At 39.8% G+C, this 18,032-nt stretch overlaps 1 protein-coding gene across 2 annotated transcripts in view; it reads left to right on the forward strand.

The window, feature by feature from the left end:
- Positions 1-18,032, forward strand: part of ddx46 (DEAD (Asp-Glu-Ala-Asp) box polypeptide 46) — a 54,035-nt gene that overhangs the window by 22,493 nt on the left and 13,510 nt on the right. For both annotated transcript variants that reach the window (XM_080201445.1, XM_080201446.1), the window contains 5 exons: positions 5,301-5,421; positions 5,518-5,693; positions 6,265-6,386; positions 8,412-8,490; positions 17,099-17,181. In XM_080201445.1, coding sequence (XP_080057571.1) covers positions 5,301-5,421; positions 5,518-5,693; positions 6,265-6,386; positions 8,412-8,490; positions 17,099-17,181 — 581 coding nt within the window. The remainder of the gene's footprint in view (positions 1-5,300; positions 5,422-5,517; positions 5,694-6,264; positions 6,387-8,411; positions 8,491-17,098; positions 17,182-18,032) is intronic.

The raw sequence follows: 18,032 nt of genomic DNA on the forward strand, positions 1-18,032 counted from the left end.
GTTACACGTTTACATTGGTAGTTTCCATTCTAAAAGTGGACCAAAGAATTAGTAATCATTTTGATAATATTTAAATTTAGAATGGATGTTGAATTATGTTTGTGTACCCCGGCCCAAATATTCCCTGCTCTTAAATTCCACTTCACCTGATGACTACTGTTGATCCTGCAATGGTAATCAGCTAACAAGATTCATAAACAACAGTACAATTTATTCTGGTGATGTTGGTTGAGGGCTGAATGTTGACCTGGACACTAGAAAACACTCCTTTTTGAACAACCTTGGTAAGAACATAACTTAAAATGTCAAAAATTGTCTCATCGAAAGTTAGCACAGGAAGTGTTGGCCATATGCAAGCTGTTTAAGATATCACTGGAAAATCTTTTATGTTATTGCTCACAAGGCATTGGTGGGTTTTATAGTTTTGTCGTCCCAGTGATCATATGAACAAACTCTCAAAGAAGATTTTGTTGGCCCACCGCAATAGTGTGAAAAATAAGTGAGGGAAGGAGAAAAGCCTCATTTCAAATTTTGCAGGCTTTAAATAAAAAGACTCTGTTTGCTAAGGCATTTAGAGTTGATGTGTCTTGAATTGCACAAGGATAGGTTAGATGTTTGGCGGTTCTTTTTACAGAGCAAGTTGCTGGCTCGTGAGGTGAGTGCTGACTCATACCCTTCAAAAGAGAGCAGGCCCATTTCTTGGCTCAGCAGAGATCGCATCTTCTAAAAGGTAGATGAAATACAAGATAATATGAGCATGAAAAACATTATCTCCTAGACTAGTTATGGATTGCCCAGAGTGTTGGCAGCAAAGAATAATTCTCCAGATTTATTTTTACCCAGAGTGGAAAGGAGTTTTAATCTATCTTTTTGTGTGGCTGCTTCTGGTAGGGACTTTGAGTTGATGCACTATTGATGACATTTTCTTGCCTGTCATTTTCATTAACAATGTGCATTTGTCTAGTATGTTCACTTTTAAGTGCCCCTAAAAGATTGATTTTTTTTTAAGACTTCAACCCTACTGTATCTGACCTAAGGCTTAGAAAGAGGTTTCTGAAGGCAGAAGGGTTGCATGCAAGTGTGGATGATGGGTAGGTGATCAAGAGATTGAAGAAGGAAGGAGAGCTCACAAGTGGGAGATGCAAAGGGCAAGACAACAGGCTCCAAGCATGAGCATAATTCATGAAGTTATGAATCTAACAGAGTGAAGATGGTTCTAACACAAACCAGGGACAGATAGGATTGGTGACTAGACACAGGCACTAAGCTCAGGCTAGAATGGGGTGGGGGGTGGGGAGCGGTGGTGTGTGTGTGTGGAACAGGTAAACCACAGCCAAAAATTGAAAAGGTAAAAACTGCATTTACCTCAGCCTTAGCTATCAAGTGAAAATCTCTACAAAACAGCACAAGCCAGGTGGGAAAAGTATATTGAGTGGACAATTGCGATTTGCAATACTGAACCACTTAGCCATTGTATACCATTGATTACAATTTAGTGCCATTTAGTAATCTGTGTCCAACAACAACAGATCACAGCAACTTTTAATTTGTCAGCACATCCTAAAGTGCTTCATGGCCATAATATAGGAGCATATAGGATCAAGAGTTGACCATTTAGTCATTTGAGCCTGTTCTGCCATTCAGTGAGCACATGGGAGTTCTGCAACTTAACTCTATTATATAATATCCCTTTTTTTTGGTTAGCAATAACCTATCATTTTCTATTTTGAAATTGATTTAGCATCAGTTCTACTTATGGAAGACTTCTGCCGCCTCTCCAAGTAGAAGTGTTTCCCAATTGCACTTTTGAAAGATATGGTTCTAGTCATTCCAAGCGGAATTCGTTTATCTCTACCTACCTTACCTGTCTCCTTTTAATATCTTGCAAATGTCAATCAGTCAACCCTTAAACTTCTAAATTCCACAGTATCCCGTTGTGGTCTGTGTAAGGTCTCCTCGTAATTTAACTTTTGGAATCCAGGTATCATTGTAGTAAATCTGTGTTGCATTCCCTCTGAGGCCATTATATCTTTTGTAAAGTGTGATGAACAGAACTGCTCACAGGTAAAATCTGTCCAGGGCCTTGTATGGTTGTAGTTTGACTTCTGCGTCCTTGTATTGTAATCCTTTAGATATAAAGCCCAGATTTCCATTAGTCTTTTTGATAATTTACTATACCTGTTCATAACATTTTAATAATGTATGTATCTGCATCCTGAGGTCTCTTTGGACCTCCGCCATTTCTACCTATGCTGTTTTTAGGTATGTTTCATTTTTAAACACTTGTAACTATGGAAGCTGCTTTGCACACAGCAAGGTGCGACATTGTGCGGTGAGACAAATAGCCAGATTATTTGGGGTTTTTTGAAGTTGTGTAGTGTGAAGGATAGATGATGATCTATGCATAGGGAGAACTTCCTTGCTTTTCTTTCAATAATGCCATGGTATCCTTATGGGGCAGTAAGCCTCAGCTGAGTATGTCGTAAAAAATGGCATATCTGACATTTGGCTTTATGATTGTATTCTTGCCTTTAATGTAAGGATTAAAAAAAGAAATTAAGTACCATATGTAAAACTTTATAATAATTTAGTTAACATCCCGTAATGCACATAAGTTGAATCCAGCATTCTGCTTGGCTGGCATCTGATCTTGGCAAATTATCTTTTCTCTGGGAGCTACAAAGGGTCAAGAGCAAGTTCCATCTTCTGGGGCAGGGCAGGCAATGTTGTAAAGAATTTTCTTTCCATGGGGAAGAGGCAATAGAAAGTAAATATTTGGCATGTGTTGGATTAATGATGGGCTGCCTTTGAGGGAAAAGTTGGAAGAGGCAGAGATTGGTTGGAGTGGATGTTTTATATTAGATGGGAATTAATTCCTGCCCACTGAAATAGGAATAATCCCCTTTTTTTGTGGAAGTGAGGGGAGCACAAGCTTTAGATCAGTATTTTGTACAAGTAGAAGAGAAGGGTAGGCTGAATTTATATTCAATGGAGGGTTGGTGGTGAAACAGTCTTTTTAGGTTAAAGATGTCTTTGTACTCAATGGGGACAGGGAAGCTGGGGGGAGGAGGGAAGCTGTTCTCGGTGGGCAGAGAAAGCTGTTCTGTGTGGGGGGGTAGAATATGTGGGGGAAAGCTATTCTCAGTGAGGAGGGGTCAGGAAAACTATTCTCAATGGGGGACATGGGGAAAGCTGTTCTCAGTGAAGAGGTGGTGGCAAAAGCTATTCGCTGTTGTGTGGGGGGTCAGGGGAAAACTGTTATCTTGGGCTGGGGGCGGGGGGTCGGGGAGCAGAAGCTGTTGCCAGTGAGGAGGGGGTGCCAAAAGCTATTAGTGGTGGTTGTTGGGGAAAGCTCTTCTCAGTTGGGGGAGGGGAGGAGGGAGCTGTTCTCTGTGGGGGGGATGGAAGAGGGGGAGGCTGTTTTCTGGGGGGGAGGGAAGAGGGGAAAGCTGTTTTCTGTTGGGGAGAGGGGGAAGTTGTTCTCTGGGGCGGGGGGCGGGATGAGAGAGAGCGAAGCTGTTCTCTGTGGAGGGAGGGGTGGGGGGAAGCTGTTTTTGGAGGGCAGGGGTGAGGGGGAAGCTGATATCTGAGGGGGAGGGGAGAGGGGGCAGTTGTTCTGTGTGGGGGGGAGGAGGAGAGAGGGTGAAGCTCTTCTATATGGGGGCAGGAGAGAGGGGGAAGTTGTTCTCTGGGGGAATGGGGAGGGGGGAAGCTGTTCTGTTTTGGGAGGCAGTGAAGTGTGGTGGAAAAATGGGATGGTTGTTGTGATTTTTTTTAATGCTCATAAGTGGAGGCTGATGATTCTTTGAATCTTGAGGGGATAGAGGAGATTCATCAGGATGCTGCCTGGGATTTAAGTTACGAAATTAGGTTGGATGTTTTCATTGGACCAGGGAAGACTCAGGGCTACAAGATTATGAAGGGCAAGGACAGAGTGGATAAGAATTGGCTGTTCCCCTTAGTTGAAGGATCATTCATGAGGGAACACAAAATCAAGGTGAGAGGCAAGTGGTTTGCGGGGGATGTGAGGAAAAGCATTTTTCACCCAGAGGATCTGGAATATGCTGCCTTGGCAGGTGGCAGGGGCGTGTTGCCTGAAATTCTTTAAAAAGTACCTGAATGAGCACCTGACAGTGGCTGTGGGCCAAGTGCTGGTAAATGGGATTAGGTGGGAGGTCAGGTGCTTCACACATCAGTGCAGATTCGATAGGCCAAAGGCCTCTTTCTACGCTGTATGATTCTACGATATCTGCTGTATATGTGATTGAGGTAGTTTCAGTTCATAGGCCAGGTTGGACCTGATTTCTGAACTGTGTGTACATGGGATGAATGTGGGCAATTGGGCTGCAACAAGCATTCCCCACTGTGAGAACCATTGATACAGTTCAGGACTGTCGCACAGCATTCATGTTGACCACATTGTAATTACTTATCACATTGCATTGCATTCACAGTATTATATCTGTAGGTATGATATTGTTGAAATTCAAATATGATTAAAAAGTTTACAATGTCATGATTTGTGTACAGTAGCTTCTAAACTTCTTGATTTGCAAAATAAATAATATGTCAAATGTATTTTATATGAGCAGACTAATTAATTGAACCAGACCTTGCCATCAAAATGACATAGTACTTGAATAAATTGTCATTTAAGACTGAGTAGCACCTGATGGTTATCTTTCTCTTGTTTCTATGGTAACCCTGACTATATGACATAATGCCGCAATTTGACCTTTCCTCAGCAGTTGTAGTTCGTGTTCTGGTTAGTTAGTTGGCTATTTATTGTGATGCTCTGAATGTTGTAACTCTCTTCAAAAAATAATTTGCATTGCTTTAGAATATGGTCTGAATTGGAATTGAGACATACTTTTTTGCCCTGCCCCTACAAGTAGTAGGCAGTGGCAAGCCGCCACTGACAGAAACTGTCAAGAGAATGGCTCACATGCTATGTCTTCCAAGACCTGCAATAAACTGGTCAAACATGTTTACCCTTTCAGACATGATCTGACCTGATGCACTACAATAAAACAATTTACATGTATAGAATGCCACTTTTAAAGTAGAAGAATGTTCCCAAAACACTTTTTAGGAATGTCAGGAAATTGAGAGAAGTATTTAAGGGACGTTGAAGCGCCCTCATCAAACTGAAATGTTTGTTCTGTTTTCCTTCACAGATGCTGCTTGAACTGCTGAGTATTTCTAATATTTTCTGTTTTTATTTCAGATTTTCAACATCAGTATTTTTTTGTTGAAGTGGCAGTACTTTTGCAGTTTCATGCTTTTGTGTTGCTTTACAGAAGTGAATGCCTACAGATTGGAGTTGGAGGGAATTGCTGTGCGTGGCAAAGGCTGTCCGAAACCAATAAAATCTTGGGTGCAATGTGGGATCTCTATGAAGATATTAAGCTCATTGAAAAAGTCAGTATTTTATAAAACATTAAACCGTTGAAATGATTTTATAAATGCATTTGCTTCTCTAAATTCACCAGAAAACGTATTGTTCTCTAACCTTAGGCAAGGATATGAGAAGCCAACACCAATTCAAGCACAGGCAATTCCTGCCATCATGTGTGGACGCGATGTAATTGGAATTGCTAAGACTGGAAGTGGGAAGACCATAGCTTTTCTTTTACCGATGTTCCGACACATCATGGATCAGAGGCCGCTTGAGGAATCAGAAGGTCCTGTTGGTGAGTATTTAGTCTTGCATGCTGTCTGATGACAGAGCACTGCATTCAACATCAGAATTATGCAACCCCTGATATGCTGATTCCGTTTGAGATTGAATTGTCTATGTGTACCTCTTGTTTTTGCCATTGACGTGATTCACTTTCTGTTTTTGAGCAAACTTGTATGGCCAGTAAATTGGAATACTTTGAGAAAAACAAGAAAGATTTGTTTTCCCTAACCGGGGATCAATTACCAGGAGGCAGAGATTTAAGTTGATTGGTAGAAGGATTAGAGGGGGCATGAGAAAAAATCTTTTTCACACAGAGGGTGGTGGGCATCTGCCTAATTTGGTGCTTGATGCTGAAATATTCAACTCATTTAAATGGTACCTGGATCTGTATCTGAAATGCTGTAACCTGCAAGGAGGCTTTGGACCAGGTGCTGGAAAATGAGGTAAAATGAACACCTAGTTTCTTTTTTCCTATTTATTTGGCTGGTGCAAACATGTGGGCTGAATGGCCTGTTTCTGCACAGTAGCATTTTAATGCACTTTTGTATTATCAAACATTTTAATTTTTCTTTTGTTTTCAGCACTCATCTCCACTCCAACCCGGGAGCTGGCCCTTCAGATTACAAAAGAATGTAAGAAGTTCTCAAAGGCACTTGGACTAAGAGTAGTGTGTGTTTATGGTGGAACTGGAATAAGTGAACAGGTAATTATTTTCTGCCAGCTTTTGCTTTCTAAGCTGATAGCATTAATTCATGTGGGTCCTATGCACCACCTGCACCTAACTCAGTGTAATCCTAAAATTGAGTCCCAGACCCATTGATTCTTTTTAAAATCTACAGTTATTGGAGTCAGATTGTTGATACGGATTCTAATGTAGTGAAATTCTGAGTTTTTGTAACAAATTGAAATCTCATTCATGCGGTTTTGACGAGGTAATTATTGGAATTGCAAGTCATTTTTTTAAAACTGTTAACCATCAGTGCAATAATGACAACAAGAAATGCAGGAAACACAGGTCACAGAGCAACTGTGGAGTGCAAAGTAGGACTCTTCTTTCAGGTGTGTTGCCTTCTGTTTCTGTTGGAAAATAATTCACTTGAAATGTTAATCCTATCTTCTTCACCACAAGCACTGGCTGATCTGTGGAAGCTTACTAGGATTTTCTGGGTTTGTATTTCCAATGTCTGCAGTATTTTGCATTTTATCCATCAGTCCTATTTTCATTTCCCGCAACAATCAATGTCAAAAATGTGTCATGTAATAATGTAATATAGATTTGGGATATAAGAACTCAGATTTGTGCTATTACAACTTCAGTGTTTAACTAATAATGAGATGCCCTGGCATTATACACCACAATAATATTTTTTAGTGGATCCATGCATAAAATCTTACAGCCTTTATTTTTAAATAGAGTTATTTTCTAAAAAAACTATTCGATAAATGGCTGCCTAGTCAGAGCCACCAGCTTTTGGTATTTGAGATTCTCGGTGCTTACTCAGCATTGCCCTTTTGCTGACAGTGAAGTATAAGTGCTGGAAGCTAATTTTGAGCTTGGGAAGTTGCATGGAGACGGTGGGCCTGATCAGAACTGTTAGTGAGACTTGAGGGAGAAAAACAAGTTTATTTTTGCTTTTTGGGAGAGGAAAGCATTGACGTTCTGAAGTGGCATCAAAAAATCCATTTAAAAAATTATTGCTGATTCCTAAATGTTGGTTATATGGTTGGGTCTGTTTTGAGTGAAAGGTGGCTTGGTAGTTCTTCCATTAGTCTTCATGCTCTAGCTATGTAATTGTCTTGTAGAAATCTCAGGCTGAATTTAATGTTCTCAACTTGTATGATCAAGTACATTACTGGGCAGAAATGTCATTTTATCATTATACGATTGTAACTACTTTGCTGAGGTTTTAAAAATATACACTGGGGATAAAATGGTTCTCAGGATATTGATATGTTCGTATATGTTACAAGAGTAGGCAGGAATGTGGAGTTGAGGTTAAAATCAGAGCGGCCATAATCTTATTTAATAGTGGAGCAGGCTAAAAGGACTGATTGGTCTACCCCTGCTTTGTAAGTTTGTATTAAGTTTGGCTCAAACTATGTAATAATATTGTACGGGTATAGTATTTCAAATCTGGCAACGTGGGGCTATCGAAGATTTTGGATATTGCCAGATTTCACGCATTGGGTAGTTTGAGTCAAATGGGGTGCAGTCATGGGTCACTTGAAGCATAGAACAGGTCATAGTTCATCTGGAGTATGAAATAGAGTAGTAGGTGAAGTGGCAGAGGAAATAACTACTCTGAAGCCATACTATGCCAATGCAGCAGCTAGGTGAATTAAGGTAATTAAGGTAATTGTCCAGGTAATTCTATTTTTTTATTTCATTCAATTAAAATTGATACATGGACCATTATAAAATATGTCTGGTCTTTGGACAGTTCCAGGATTTGGGAGATTGTACTTGTACAAGTAACTTCTTTACCAAATTTTAAATTATGTAACAATTTAGGATATACTTCTATCTAGCAAATGATTGCAGATATGACTTCATGAAGTTTTAAATTTCTTATGGCAATCTGTCTTAATAAGTACATTGTTTGTCTGCAAACAGTAATAAGTCTAGAAGTTTCTTCCAAACAAGATCAGCTGAATGAATGATTGAACCCTAAATCTTAATAACTTGTTTAATGTTATGTTTTAAAAAATCTTTTATTTCTTAATCCAGATTGCTGAACTAAAGCGAGGAGCAGAGATTATAGTTTGTACACCGGGCCGCATGATAGATATGCTTGCAGCCAATAATGGTAAGTAAAGGGAGTTGTAAACAGTTGAGCACTTGCTATGCTTTACACTTAATCATTTAGCGACTGTTAAGCATACATGGAAGCCACTTAAAGCGGAAAGTTGGGGAGAGCACTTCAAAAGGAGAAAGTACCCTCTATATGTTTTCCAGAGTTTACATTTTTTTAAGCAGTGAAGGATTCCTATGTAGAGCCTAGGTGATGGTCGATTAAGTGGTTAGCTCCACTGGTGCAATATGGAATGAATTCTGGAGAAAGCACCTACTATTCAACGCTCACTTTAACGCTTTTACAGATTTGATGCTAACTAAGGTGCACATTTTGTTACTCCCTCCCACTACAAAGAAAGTCTTTACATCAGTTTTTTGTCAATTAGTGGTTTCCTGGGTTCTGCAGAGGAGTCTTACTGCTGTTGTTGAGTGGTAGAATCTGTTTCAGGTGCAGTATTATGAGAGTGAGCACTTCTGTCAATATAAGCAGCTTCTCTTAACATCAGTGCACTTCTGTATCTGAAAAAAAACATTAGCAGCATGCTTTAATTCTAGATTATCAACTACAAACAAATTTTCAAGACAAAACATTCTAATTTGGGTCAATTTAAAATAAAAATTCTTTTGTCTTACTGCACAGCAAGTAGACTTTTCACTTATTGATATATTTTCATTTTAGGGTCTGAATAGTTTCAACGTTTTAGGCAATGTTAATTCATTATCAATCCTAAATTTAGTAGAGAATGAAATTTTAAAACGATAGACCATTCAGTCTGTTGAGCAGCTGGAATGCTACTTCGACTGCAATAATGTGTAACATTTGGACTTTGGTGACTGATGGAATTTAAGGGTTAAATTATAAGTTAATTTTTATCTGAAGTCTAGTTTTTAATTTAACAATTTAATTAAAAGTTGCCCTTTGGTTTGGAAGAAGGTGAGTCTTGGCTTTAAAACAGGGAGGATACAGGCTCTGCTTGCAGCTGCAACTAGTTAAATAACTGGCTTAAACAGGTTACAGAGGCTACGTTCAATTGAGTATGAAAGTAAAAAATGCTGCCTTTGTCAGTACTAGAGTGCTGCATGGACTGCAGTAGAGTATGACAGTTGGAATATCGTGACTGAGAAAGTTTGGTGAGGAGGGAGATAGGTGATCCTTTCCTTTTCTACCTTTCCTCAAAGAGGAGTGACAGACTTGGTCAGTAGGACCTGGTGAGTATTTCAGTTGCCCCTAAAGTAAATCATGGCAGGTCAGCTTGGCCATATGGAATGCACCTCTTGTGCAGTGTGGGAAGTCAGGGACACTTCCAGTGTCCAGGATGACCAAGTGTACAGGAAGTGTTTCCAGCTGCAGCTCTTCAAATCCACATTTTGGAGCTAGAGTTGTGGAATCACTGTGGAGCATCTACAAGGATGCGACCTTTGTGAATAGCAAGTGAGGTGGTCACACCGCAGGTAAAGAATGCACAGGCAGAAGTGGAATGGGTGACTACCAGACAGAACAAAAGCACTAGGTTGGTAGTGTCTGGATCTGTCTGCCTCTAACAGAATTTTTTTGTTTTTGATACTGTTGGGGAAAGTGGTTTATCAGGGGAATATAGCAAGAGTCAGGTATGCGAGAGCAAGGCATCGGGGGGGAGAAAAAGAATGGGCAGCAACAGTGATAGAGGGCTCTAACATTAGGAGAAGCGTGGCTGCTTACATAATACCAAGATGGATGTTGCCTCCCTGGTGCTAGGGGATTAAGGAGGTCACTGAGTAGCTGCAGAATGTTCTGAAGGAGGAGAGTGAACAGCCAGAGATTAAGGAATATATTGGCACCAAAGACATAGGTAAGAAGATGGGTGAGGTTCTGAAAGTCAAATATAGGGAGATAGGAAATAAGTTTAAAAAGCAGGCTCTAATCTCAGAATTACTTTCAATGCCACATGCTAGTGAGAACAGGAGTAGGAGAATAGACCAGGTGAATGTGTAAAAAGAGGAGAAAGGAGGAAGGGATTTGGATTCCTGAGATGGAACCTGTACAAGCTGGATGAGTTGCGCCCCAGCAGTATTGGACCAATATTCTTGCAGGGATATTTGCTAATTCTGTTGGGAAGGATTTAAACTAGAGTGACAGGGTAAATGTGTAGGGTTGCAACAATAAGGTCTGGGTGGGATTGTGGTCGGTGTGGACTTGATGGGCTGAATGGCCTCCTTCTGTACTGTAGAGATTCTATGATGGGAGGTAAAGCTAAACGGAGAGACACAAGAAAGCAAAATAAAGATAGAAGTGAAAGTCAGCAGTATAGAAGGCAAAGGAAACCAGGGCGAGCAGCAAATAAAGCTGTAGTACAAAAGGCATGTAAAAATGTTAAGATAATCTGAAAGCACTCTATATGAATGCCTGGAGCATTCACAATAAGGTAGACTATTTAGAAGCATAAATTGGTCTATACTGATACAAAAGGATTGTGATAATGGAGACATGGCTGCAGGTTGACCAAGACTGGAATTGAATATCCAAAGGTATTTGATATTTTGGAAGGAAAGACAAAAATGGAAAGGAGGTGGTTTCATGGTGTTGGTTAAGGATGAAATTGTGCAATAGTGAGAAAGGCTTAGAAAATCTAAATGTAGAATCCATCAAAATAAAGTTTGCATAGTTTATTTATTAGTCACAAATAGTTATGAAGTTATTGTGAAAATCCCCTATTCACTACACTGGCTCCTGCTTGGGTAGACTGAGGGAGAATTTAGCATGGTCAATGCACCTAACCAGCATATCTTCAAACTGTGGGAGGAAACTGGAGCACCTGGAGGAAATCCATGCAGACATGGGGAGAACATGCAGGCTCCACACAGACAGTGGCCAAAGCTGAGAATCGAATCTGGTCTCTGGTGCTGTGAGGCAGCAGTGCTAATCACTATGCCATAGTGCTGTCCTAATGACAAGGGACAGAAAACATTCGTCGTTGTTGTCTATCAGCCGCTAAATAGTTGTGATAATGTCACGAATAGCATGAAACAGGAAATTAGAAGTACATATAACAAGGCTGCTACAGTAATCATGCATGACTTTAATCTACGTATAGATTGGGCAAATCAAATTAGCAACAATACTGTGTAAATTAATTCCTGGAGTGTGCATGACATGATTTTTTTAGACCAGCATGGTGAGGATCCAGCAAGGGAATGTACTGTACTAGATTTGGTATTAGGTAATGGGAACAGGTTAATCAGTAATCTTGTGTTGGGGTTCTTTAGGAACAGTAACCATTACATGAAAAAAACTTTATTAGGGTAGAAAGTGAAGAAGTTCAATCTGAAACTAGGGTCCTAAATCTAAACAAAGGAAACAGTGAAGATATGAGGCATGAGTTGGCTATGGTAGACTGGAGAACTTTAATATTAGGCATGGCGGTGGATAGGCAATGGCTAATATTTAAGGACCGAATGTATGCATTGCAACAGTAGTAGTACATCCCTTTCTAATACAAAAACGAAACAAGCAAAGCAGCCCAATCATGGTTTACAAAAGAAGTTATAGATAGTATTAGATCCAAAGAGGTGTCATATAAAGTTGCTAAAAAACGTAACAAACCTGAGGATTGGGAGAACCAAAAGACTGATAAAGAGGGGAAAATAGAATATGAAAGTAAACTTGTATGAGACATAAAAACAGACTGCAAAGGCTTCAATTAGAATATAAAAAAGATTAGTGAAGACAAATGCCCCTTTCAGTCTGAAACGGAAATTCATGATAGGGAATGAGAAAATGGCAGAGCAGTTAAGAACATAAGAACATAAGAAATAGGAGCAGGAGTAGGCCATCTAGCCCTTCGAGCCTGCCCCGCCATTCAATAAGATCATGGCTGATCTGTCGTGGCTCAGTTCCACTTTCCCGCCCTCTCCCCATAACCCTCAATCCCTTCTCTTATCAAAAACCCATCAACCCGCTTCTTAAAAATATTTAGCGAGGCAGCCTCCACCACTTCAACGGGCAGAGAATTCCAGAGATTCACCACCCTTTGAGTGAAGAAGTTCCTCCTCAACTCCGTTCTAAACCGCCTCCCCTTTATCTTGAGGCTGTGCCCCCTAGTCCTACTGTCTTTTTTGAGCGGGAAGAGTCTCTCCACCTCTATCCTATCCATCCCATTCATCATCTTATACGTCTCAATGAGATCTCCCCTCATTCTTCTAAACTCTAACGAGTACAAGCCTAGTTTATTCAGCCTCTCCTCATAGCTCAATCCCCTCAACTCCGGTATCAGCCTAGTAAACCTCCTCTGCACTCCCTCCAGGGCCAAAATATCCTTGCGCAGGTGCGGCGCCCAAAACTGCACACAGTACTCCAGCTGCGGCCTCACCAATGCCCTATACAGCTGCAGCAAGACCTCCCTACTTTTATATTCAATCCCCCTCGCTATGAAGGCCAGCATCCCATTCGCCTTCCTGACCACCTGCTGCACCTGCAAGCTGGGTTTTTGCGACTCATGCACAAGGACCCCGAGGTCCCTCTGCACCGTCGCCTGCTGCAGTTTTTCGCCACGTAAGTAATAGTCCTTCCTACCATTCTTCCTACCAAAGTGGACCACCTCACACTTGCCAACATTAAATTCCATTTGCCATTTCCTGGCCCATTCGCCCAGCCTATCTAGATCCTTCTGCAGACTCTCCACACCCTCCGCACAATTTGCCGTTCCCCCAATCTTGGTGTCATCAGCAAATTTCGACACCCTGCACTCGGTTCCCTCCTCCAGATCATCTATATAAATGGTAAATAGCTGACGGTTCTCTCTTCATGGAGGATGACACAAATAACACAGGAATGCTAAGGAATCAAGGATCTAGTGAAAAGGAGGAAGTTGAAGAAAATTAGTATTACTAGAAAAATAGTGCTGGAGAAATTAATGGGACTGAAACTTGATAAGTTCCTAGGGCCTGATAATCTACATTCCAGCATACTAAAGGAGATGGCCACGGAAATAGTGGGTGCATTGGTTGTCAGCTTCCAAAAGTCCATAGATTTTGGAACAGTCCAGGTAGATTGGAAGGTGGCAAACATAACCCCACTGTTTTTTTTAAAAAAGAGACAAAGCAAGGAATTATACACTGTTTAGTCTACTATCAGTAGAAGAGAAAATGCTAGAGTTTATTCTCAAGGATGTATTAACAGGACACTTAGAAAATATCAGTGGGATTAGAGGAAGTCAACGTATGAAAGAGAAATCATGTTTCACAAACCTACTGGAATTCTTTGAGTGCGTAACTAGTAGAATAGATAAGGGTGAACCAGTGGATGCATATATTTGAATTTCCAGTAAGTCCCATGTAGGGGATTCATGTGCAAAATTAAAGTGCCTAGGATTGGGGCTAATATATTGGCATGGAGTGAGAATTGGTTAGCTGAGAGGAAACAGACTAGGAATAAATTGGGCTATTTCAAAATTGCAAGTAGTGACTACTGGGGTCCCACATGATCACTGTGCGGGATCTCAGCTAATCACGATATGCATCTGTGATTTGGATGTCGGAGCCAGAAAGTAATATTTCCAAGTTTGCTGATGACACAAAACATAATGAGAATGTGAGTGCTAAGAAGGATGTTAAGAGGCTTCAAGGTGATTTTGACAAGTTGAGTGAATGAGCAAATTCATTGCAGAAGCTTATACTGTGGATAAATATGACGTTATCCACTTCAGGCAGAGAAATGTAATGGCAGAGTATTATTTCAATGGTGATAAATTAGGAAATATTGATGCACAGAGGTAACTTACTGAAAACAAGCCTCTTGTTAGTTGTTTAAATGTTCACCGCCATTTGCAACCGGATGTGCTGTTTTGTAGTGCTTGAGTCTGATCCATTGATGTGAGATTGCTTAGCCCTGTAGGTGGAAATCAGCATGATTTACAGAGGCGCCATAAATATTCTTGTCCTTGATGATGGGGAGGCCAGCAAGTTATTGCAAAAGACAAGGCTGAAGCATTTGCAGTCACCTTCAACCAGAGGTTCGGTGACTGATCCAACTTGACCTCCTCTTGAATTTCCCAGCAACACAGATGCCAGGCTTCAACCAATTTGATTCACTCCACGTGATATCAAAAAATAGCTGGCATGACTGGAAAAGAATTGATGGACCTTGACAACGTTACAACAGTAGTACAACAGATTTGAGCCCCACAACTAGCTGTGTCCCTAGCCCATGTTTGCCCTGTTGCTATGAGACGTCATTGGGTCTGGAGGTGTTGAGGATTCCCAGGAAAGCTCCTTCTTGACAGTATGCTACTACGTCACCACCTTTGGTGGGTTTATCATGCTGGTGAGACAGAATCCTGATGTTGGTTTCTGCGAAATTGTCTGTAAGGTATAAATTCGTTGGGTATGACTGTGTCAGGCTGATGCTTGAATAGCCTGTGGGACAGATCTAACAATTTTGGCACAAGTCCCTAGGTGTCGATATGAAGGGCTTGAAGATTCAAAGCGGGCAGGACTTGACATTTCTAATGCCTTGGTTGTAGCATGTTGTTCCTTCGGGTTCATTCATTTTAGACTTCAAAATGCTGTACCAAGTTATTTGAGGAGTGTGTTTAAAATATCAGATTTATTCTGCTGGCAGCTAGTGCGTCTGGCAAACATTTAGCTCAAGGGTGTGGAAACAATTTAATTAATTTTTCAGCTAGGAATTTGTTATTTAGATGATAGGGTCATACAATAAATTGTCTATAGCAGAGAGAAAAAGGAGCTTTTGCAGTTTTGGAGGGGCAGCTCTAGCTGGGAGTCAGCTGAAGTCGGTGGTCTCCGAACTGCTCTAAGACTCATTTTCCCTCTGAAAGCTTCAAGACTCAACACAATTTGTAAAAAGTATATTTAAGGTTGCTGATTATATTTAAAGTGGGATTTAAGTCTCTAAGAGGATTGTTGCTTAATTGGAACTGAAACAGTCATAATCTAGAAAGTAAAGTTACTTCCTTTCAATTTTAAATATTGTTCAACTGTTAATAATTAAGCTGCTTCATTAAGAGTTCTATTTAATTTTATTAAATAAAGTTTCTTTTACTACAAAAGATCCTGAACTTTCCAATGGAATCATTCTTGGAAGGAAGTATCCTTTCCTCATGCTAATACCAGAATAGAAAAATTGTTCTGATTTAGTCCAGCATCCTAATGTAACTTGGGGTTCTGGCCCAGCACCCTAACAAAAGTTACCATGGCAATTGGCTTTATGTTTCCTGATCAACTCAAGTGACCTTGTATCTTCACTTGTGCCTCTCATTATTTGAAGGAGCTACAACATATTTTCCTCAATTTTCATTCCCTAGCATATACAAGTTAGTTGATTCTGCTGAATTACAAGGGTCATAATCAGCTTTGCCGTTTTTCTTTGAATCTATCCATTGCATTCAAGACGAGACTGACCCCAAATTGTGTGCAATTTCAAATGTGGCCTCACCAGTGAACTATACAAAGTTAAAATAAATTTAGCCAAAATGGAATTCCTTTGGAATACACACTGGTTAACTTTGTCGATAGATTTATACAGCAAGTAAGTGGTCAATAGTTTCCCTTTAATCGGTTTCCTTTTCCATCTTGCTGTGTAGTAAGACTGCACAAATCTACCAAAATTTAAGCTTTTCGCAGGGGCTACTTACAAAATTATTGTGCTTTAAAATAAAAATCAATTAAATCACATTGATACAAAAGAAAACTGCTGTGGATATATGTGGATTTATAGGTAGTTCATTATGACTTCATTGTAACACCTAATGTGTTTTATATCAGACGTGATTGCATGAGAAAATATACAGTTTAATATTAGACAAATACTGTATGATATTGAATATCACTTTACTAAACTGTCAACATTATTTGACCCATACGGAGAAAGTTTCCTCAAGAAATTTGATTTGGGCATGCAAGACTTAACCCATCAGAGGTAGGTCCATAATAAAGTTGTGCAGTATCCTGTTACTAAACTTGTGGCTCCTTGTAAATGTATTATTCTTTGCAGAATATAAGCTCTACTTATATTGGAACATTTTTAATTTGTTTTTTTCCACTTCATTTAGAGTTTTAATATTCTTGTATTCAGATACTTAGTATAAAACTGAGCATACAGCAGCTCCTCAGTACTTCACTAGTTAAGACTCTAGAGGAGATATGCTGTCGCGTAAAATACACTAATAGCTATAGCAAAATCCCTGTCTTCCACACATGCGGCGTAATCTCTAATATGTTCTTTTTCTAGGTGAATGCTGAGACTTGTCAGATAATGGCTGATGTGGCTCCATGCTTCATCTCAGTCTAAAATTGTATGATGGGTGTTTGTTTGAAGAGGGCTAATTTGTGAATTTTGCAGGTTCTGCTTGCCTTGATGGTATACAAGAGAAGAGTTAGAAAACATGGGCAACTGTTTTCACAGTGTTGTACCCAATGTATAATCTGTACCTAAGAATGTAATATCTGTACGAAGACAAGACAAAGTAGAAAACAGAATTATAGTCAAGAAAATATGGACCAAGTTGCTGCTTAATTTGGGAAGGTGTTTTTTAGTTTTAGTATATAAAATCAGTTGAAATTATTTAAGGATTGCTGAATGTTTGCACAGAGCACTTATTAAAATTATGTTCTTGCTTTTTTTTTAGGTCGTGTAACAAATTTTCGCAGAGTTACCTATGTTGTACTTGATGAAGCAGATAGAATGTTTGATATGGGTTTTGAGCCCCAGGTAAGCACTTTGAAGAAAACATTTCCCAGGAGATAGTGCTTGATAATTTTGTTTGCCGACGTGTTGCTTATGTAGATATGTCTTTGCCATGAACAAATTGCACAGAAAATGGTAATACAAAGCATTGACATAATTCCTCATATGTGCATGCTGAGAGGTTGATTGGCTTGCTTAATGAAACAATTCATATTTTCTTTTGATTGAGAGTGATTTGCTAAGTGTTTATATAACATAGAATGGTTCACTATTTACATAAGCAGTTGTTTGTTATGGCAAATAAAGTTTTCCATCAATTGAGCTCAGAAGTTTAACATTTTTATTGCATGATATTCTGTACATGTATATATAGAAATTCATTGTTTGTTACACTATGCTGCATTACTTTTCCTAGTCAGTCATCGGTATAGTAGTGCATGACATATTTGAGAGGTATTAAAGTTTAATGTTGCGTTTTATAGAAGTACAAATTGTGAAATTGTAGTTGTACAGAACGCTCCCTTCTCTCTCCATCTACACTCCACCCTCTCCCACCCCCTGTGATTCTGCTTTATGGCTAGTTGTGTGTGAACGTTCAAGGGAAAGTAAATTTCCACTGAATATCTCCCTGCCTTTTGGATGTTTAAGAGGGCATAGGTGCTGCTTGTCACTTCTATACAGCAATGCGGTCAGATTAGTAACTTGGTCCCGGCAATCATGAGCATGAAGTTTATTTATTAGTGTCAAAAGTAGGCTTATATTAACACTGCAGTGAAGTTACTGTGAAAATCCCCTAGTCACCACACTCTGGCTGGCACCTGAGGGAGAATTTAGCATGGCCAGTGCATCTAACCAGTATGTCTTTCAGACTGTGG

Source organism: Carcharhinus amblyrhynchos, chromosome 13, assembly GCF_965287045.1.
Source record: "Carcharhinus amblyrhynchos chromosome 13, sCarAmb.v2.hapA, whole genome shotgun sequence".
NCBI classification, from domain to species: Eukaryota; Metazoa; Chordata; class Chondrichthyes; order Carcharhiniformes; family Carcharhinidae; genus Carcharhinus; species Carcharhinus amblyrhynchos.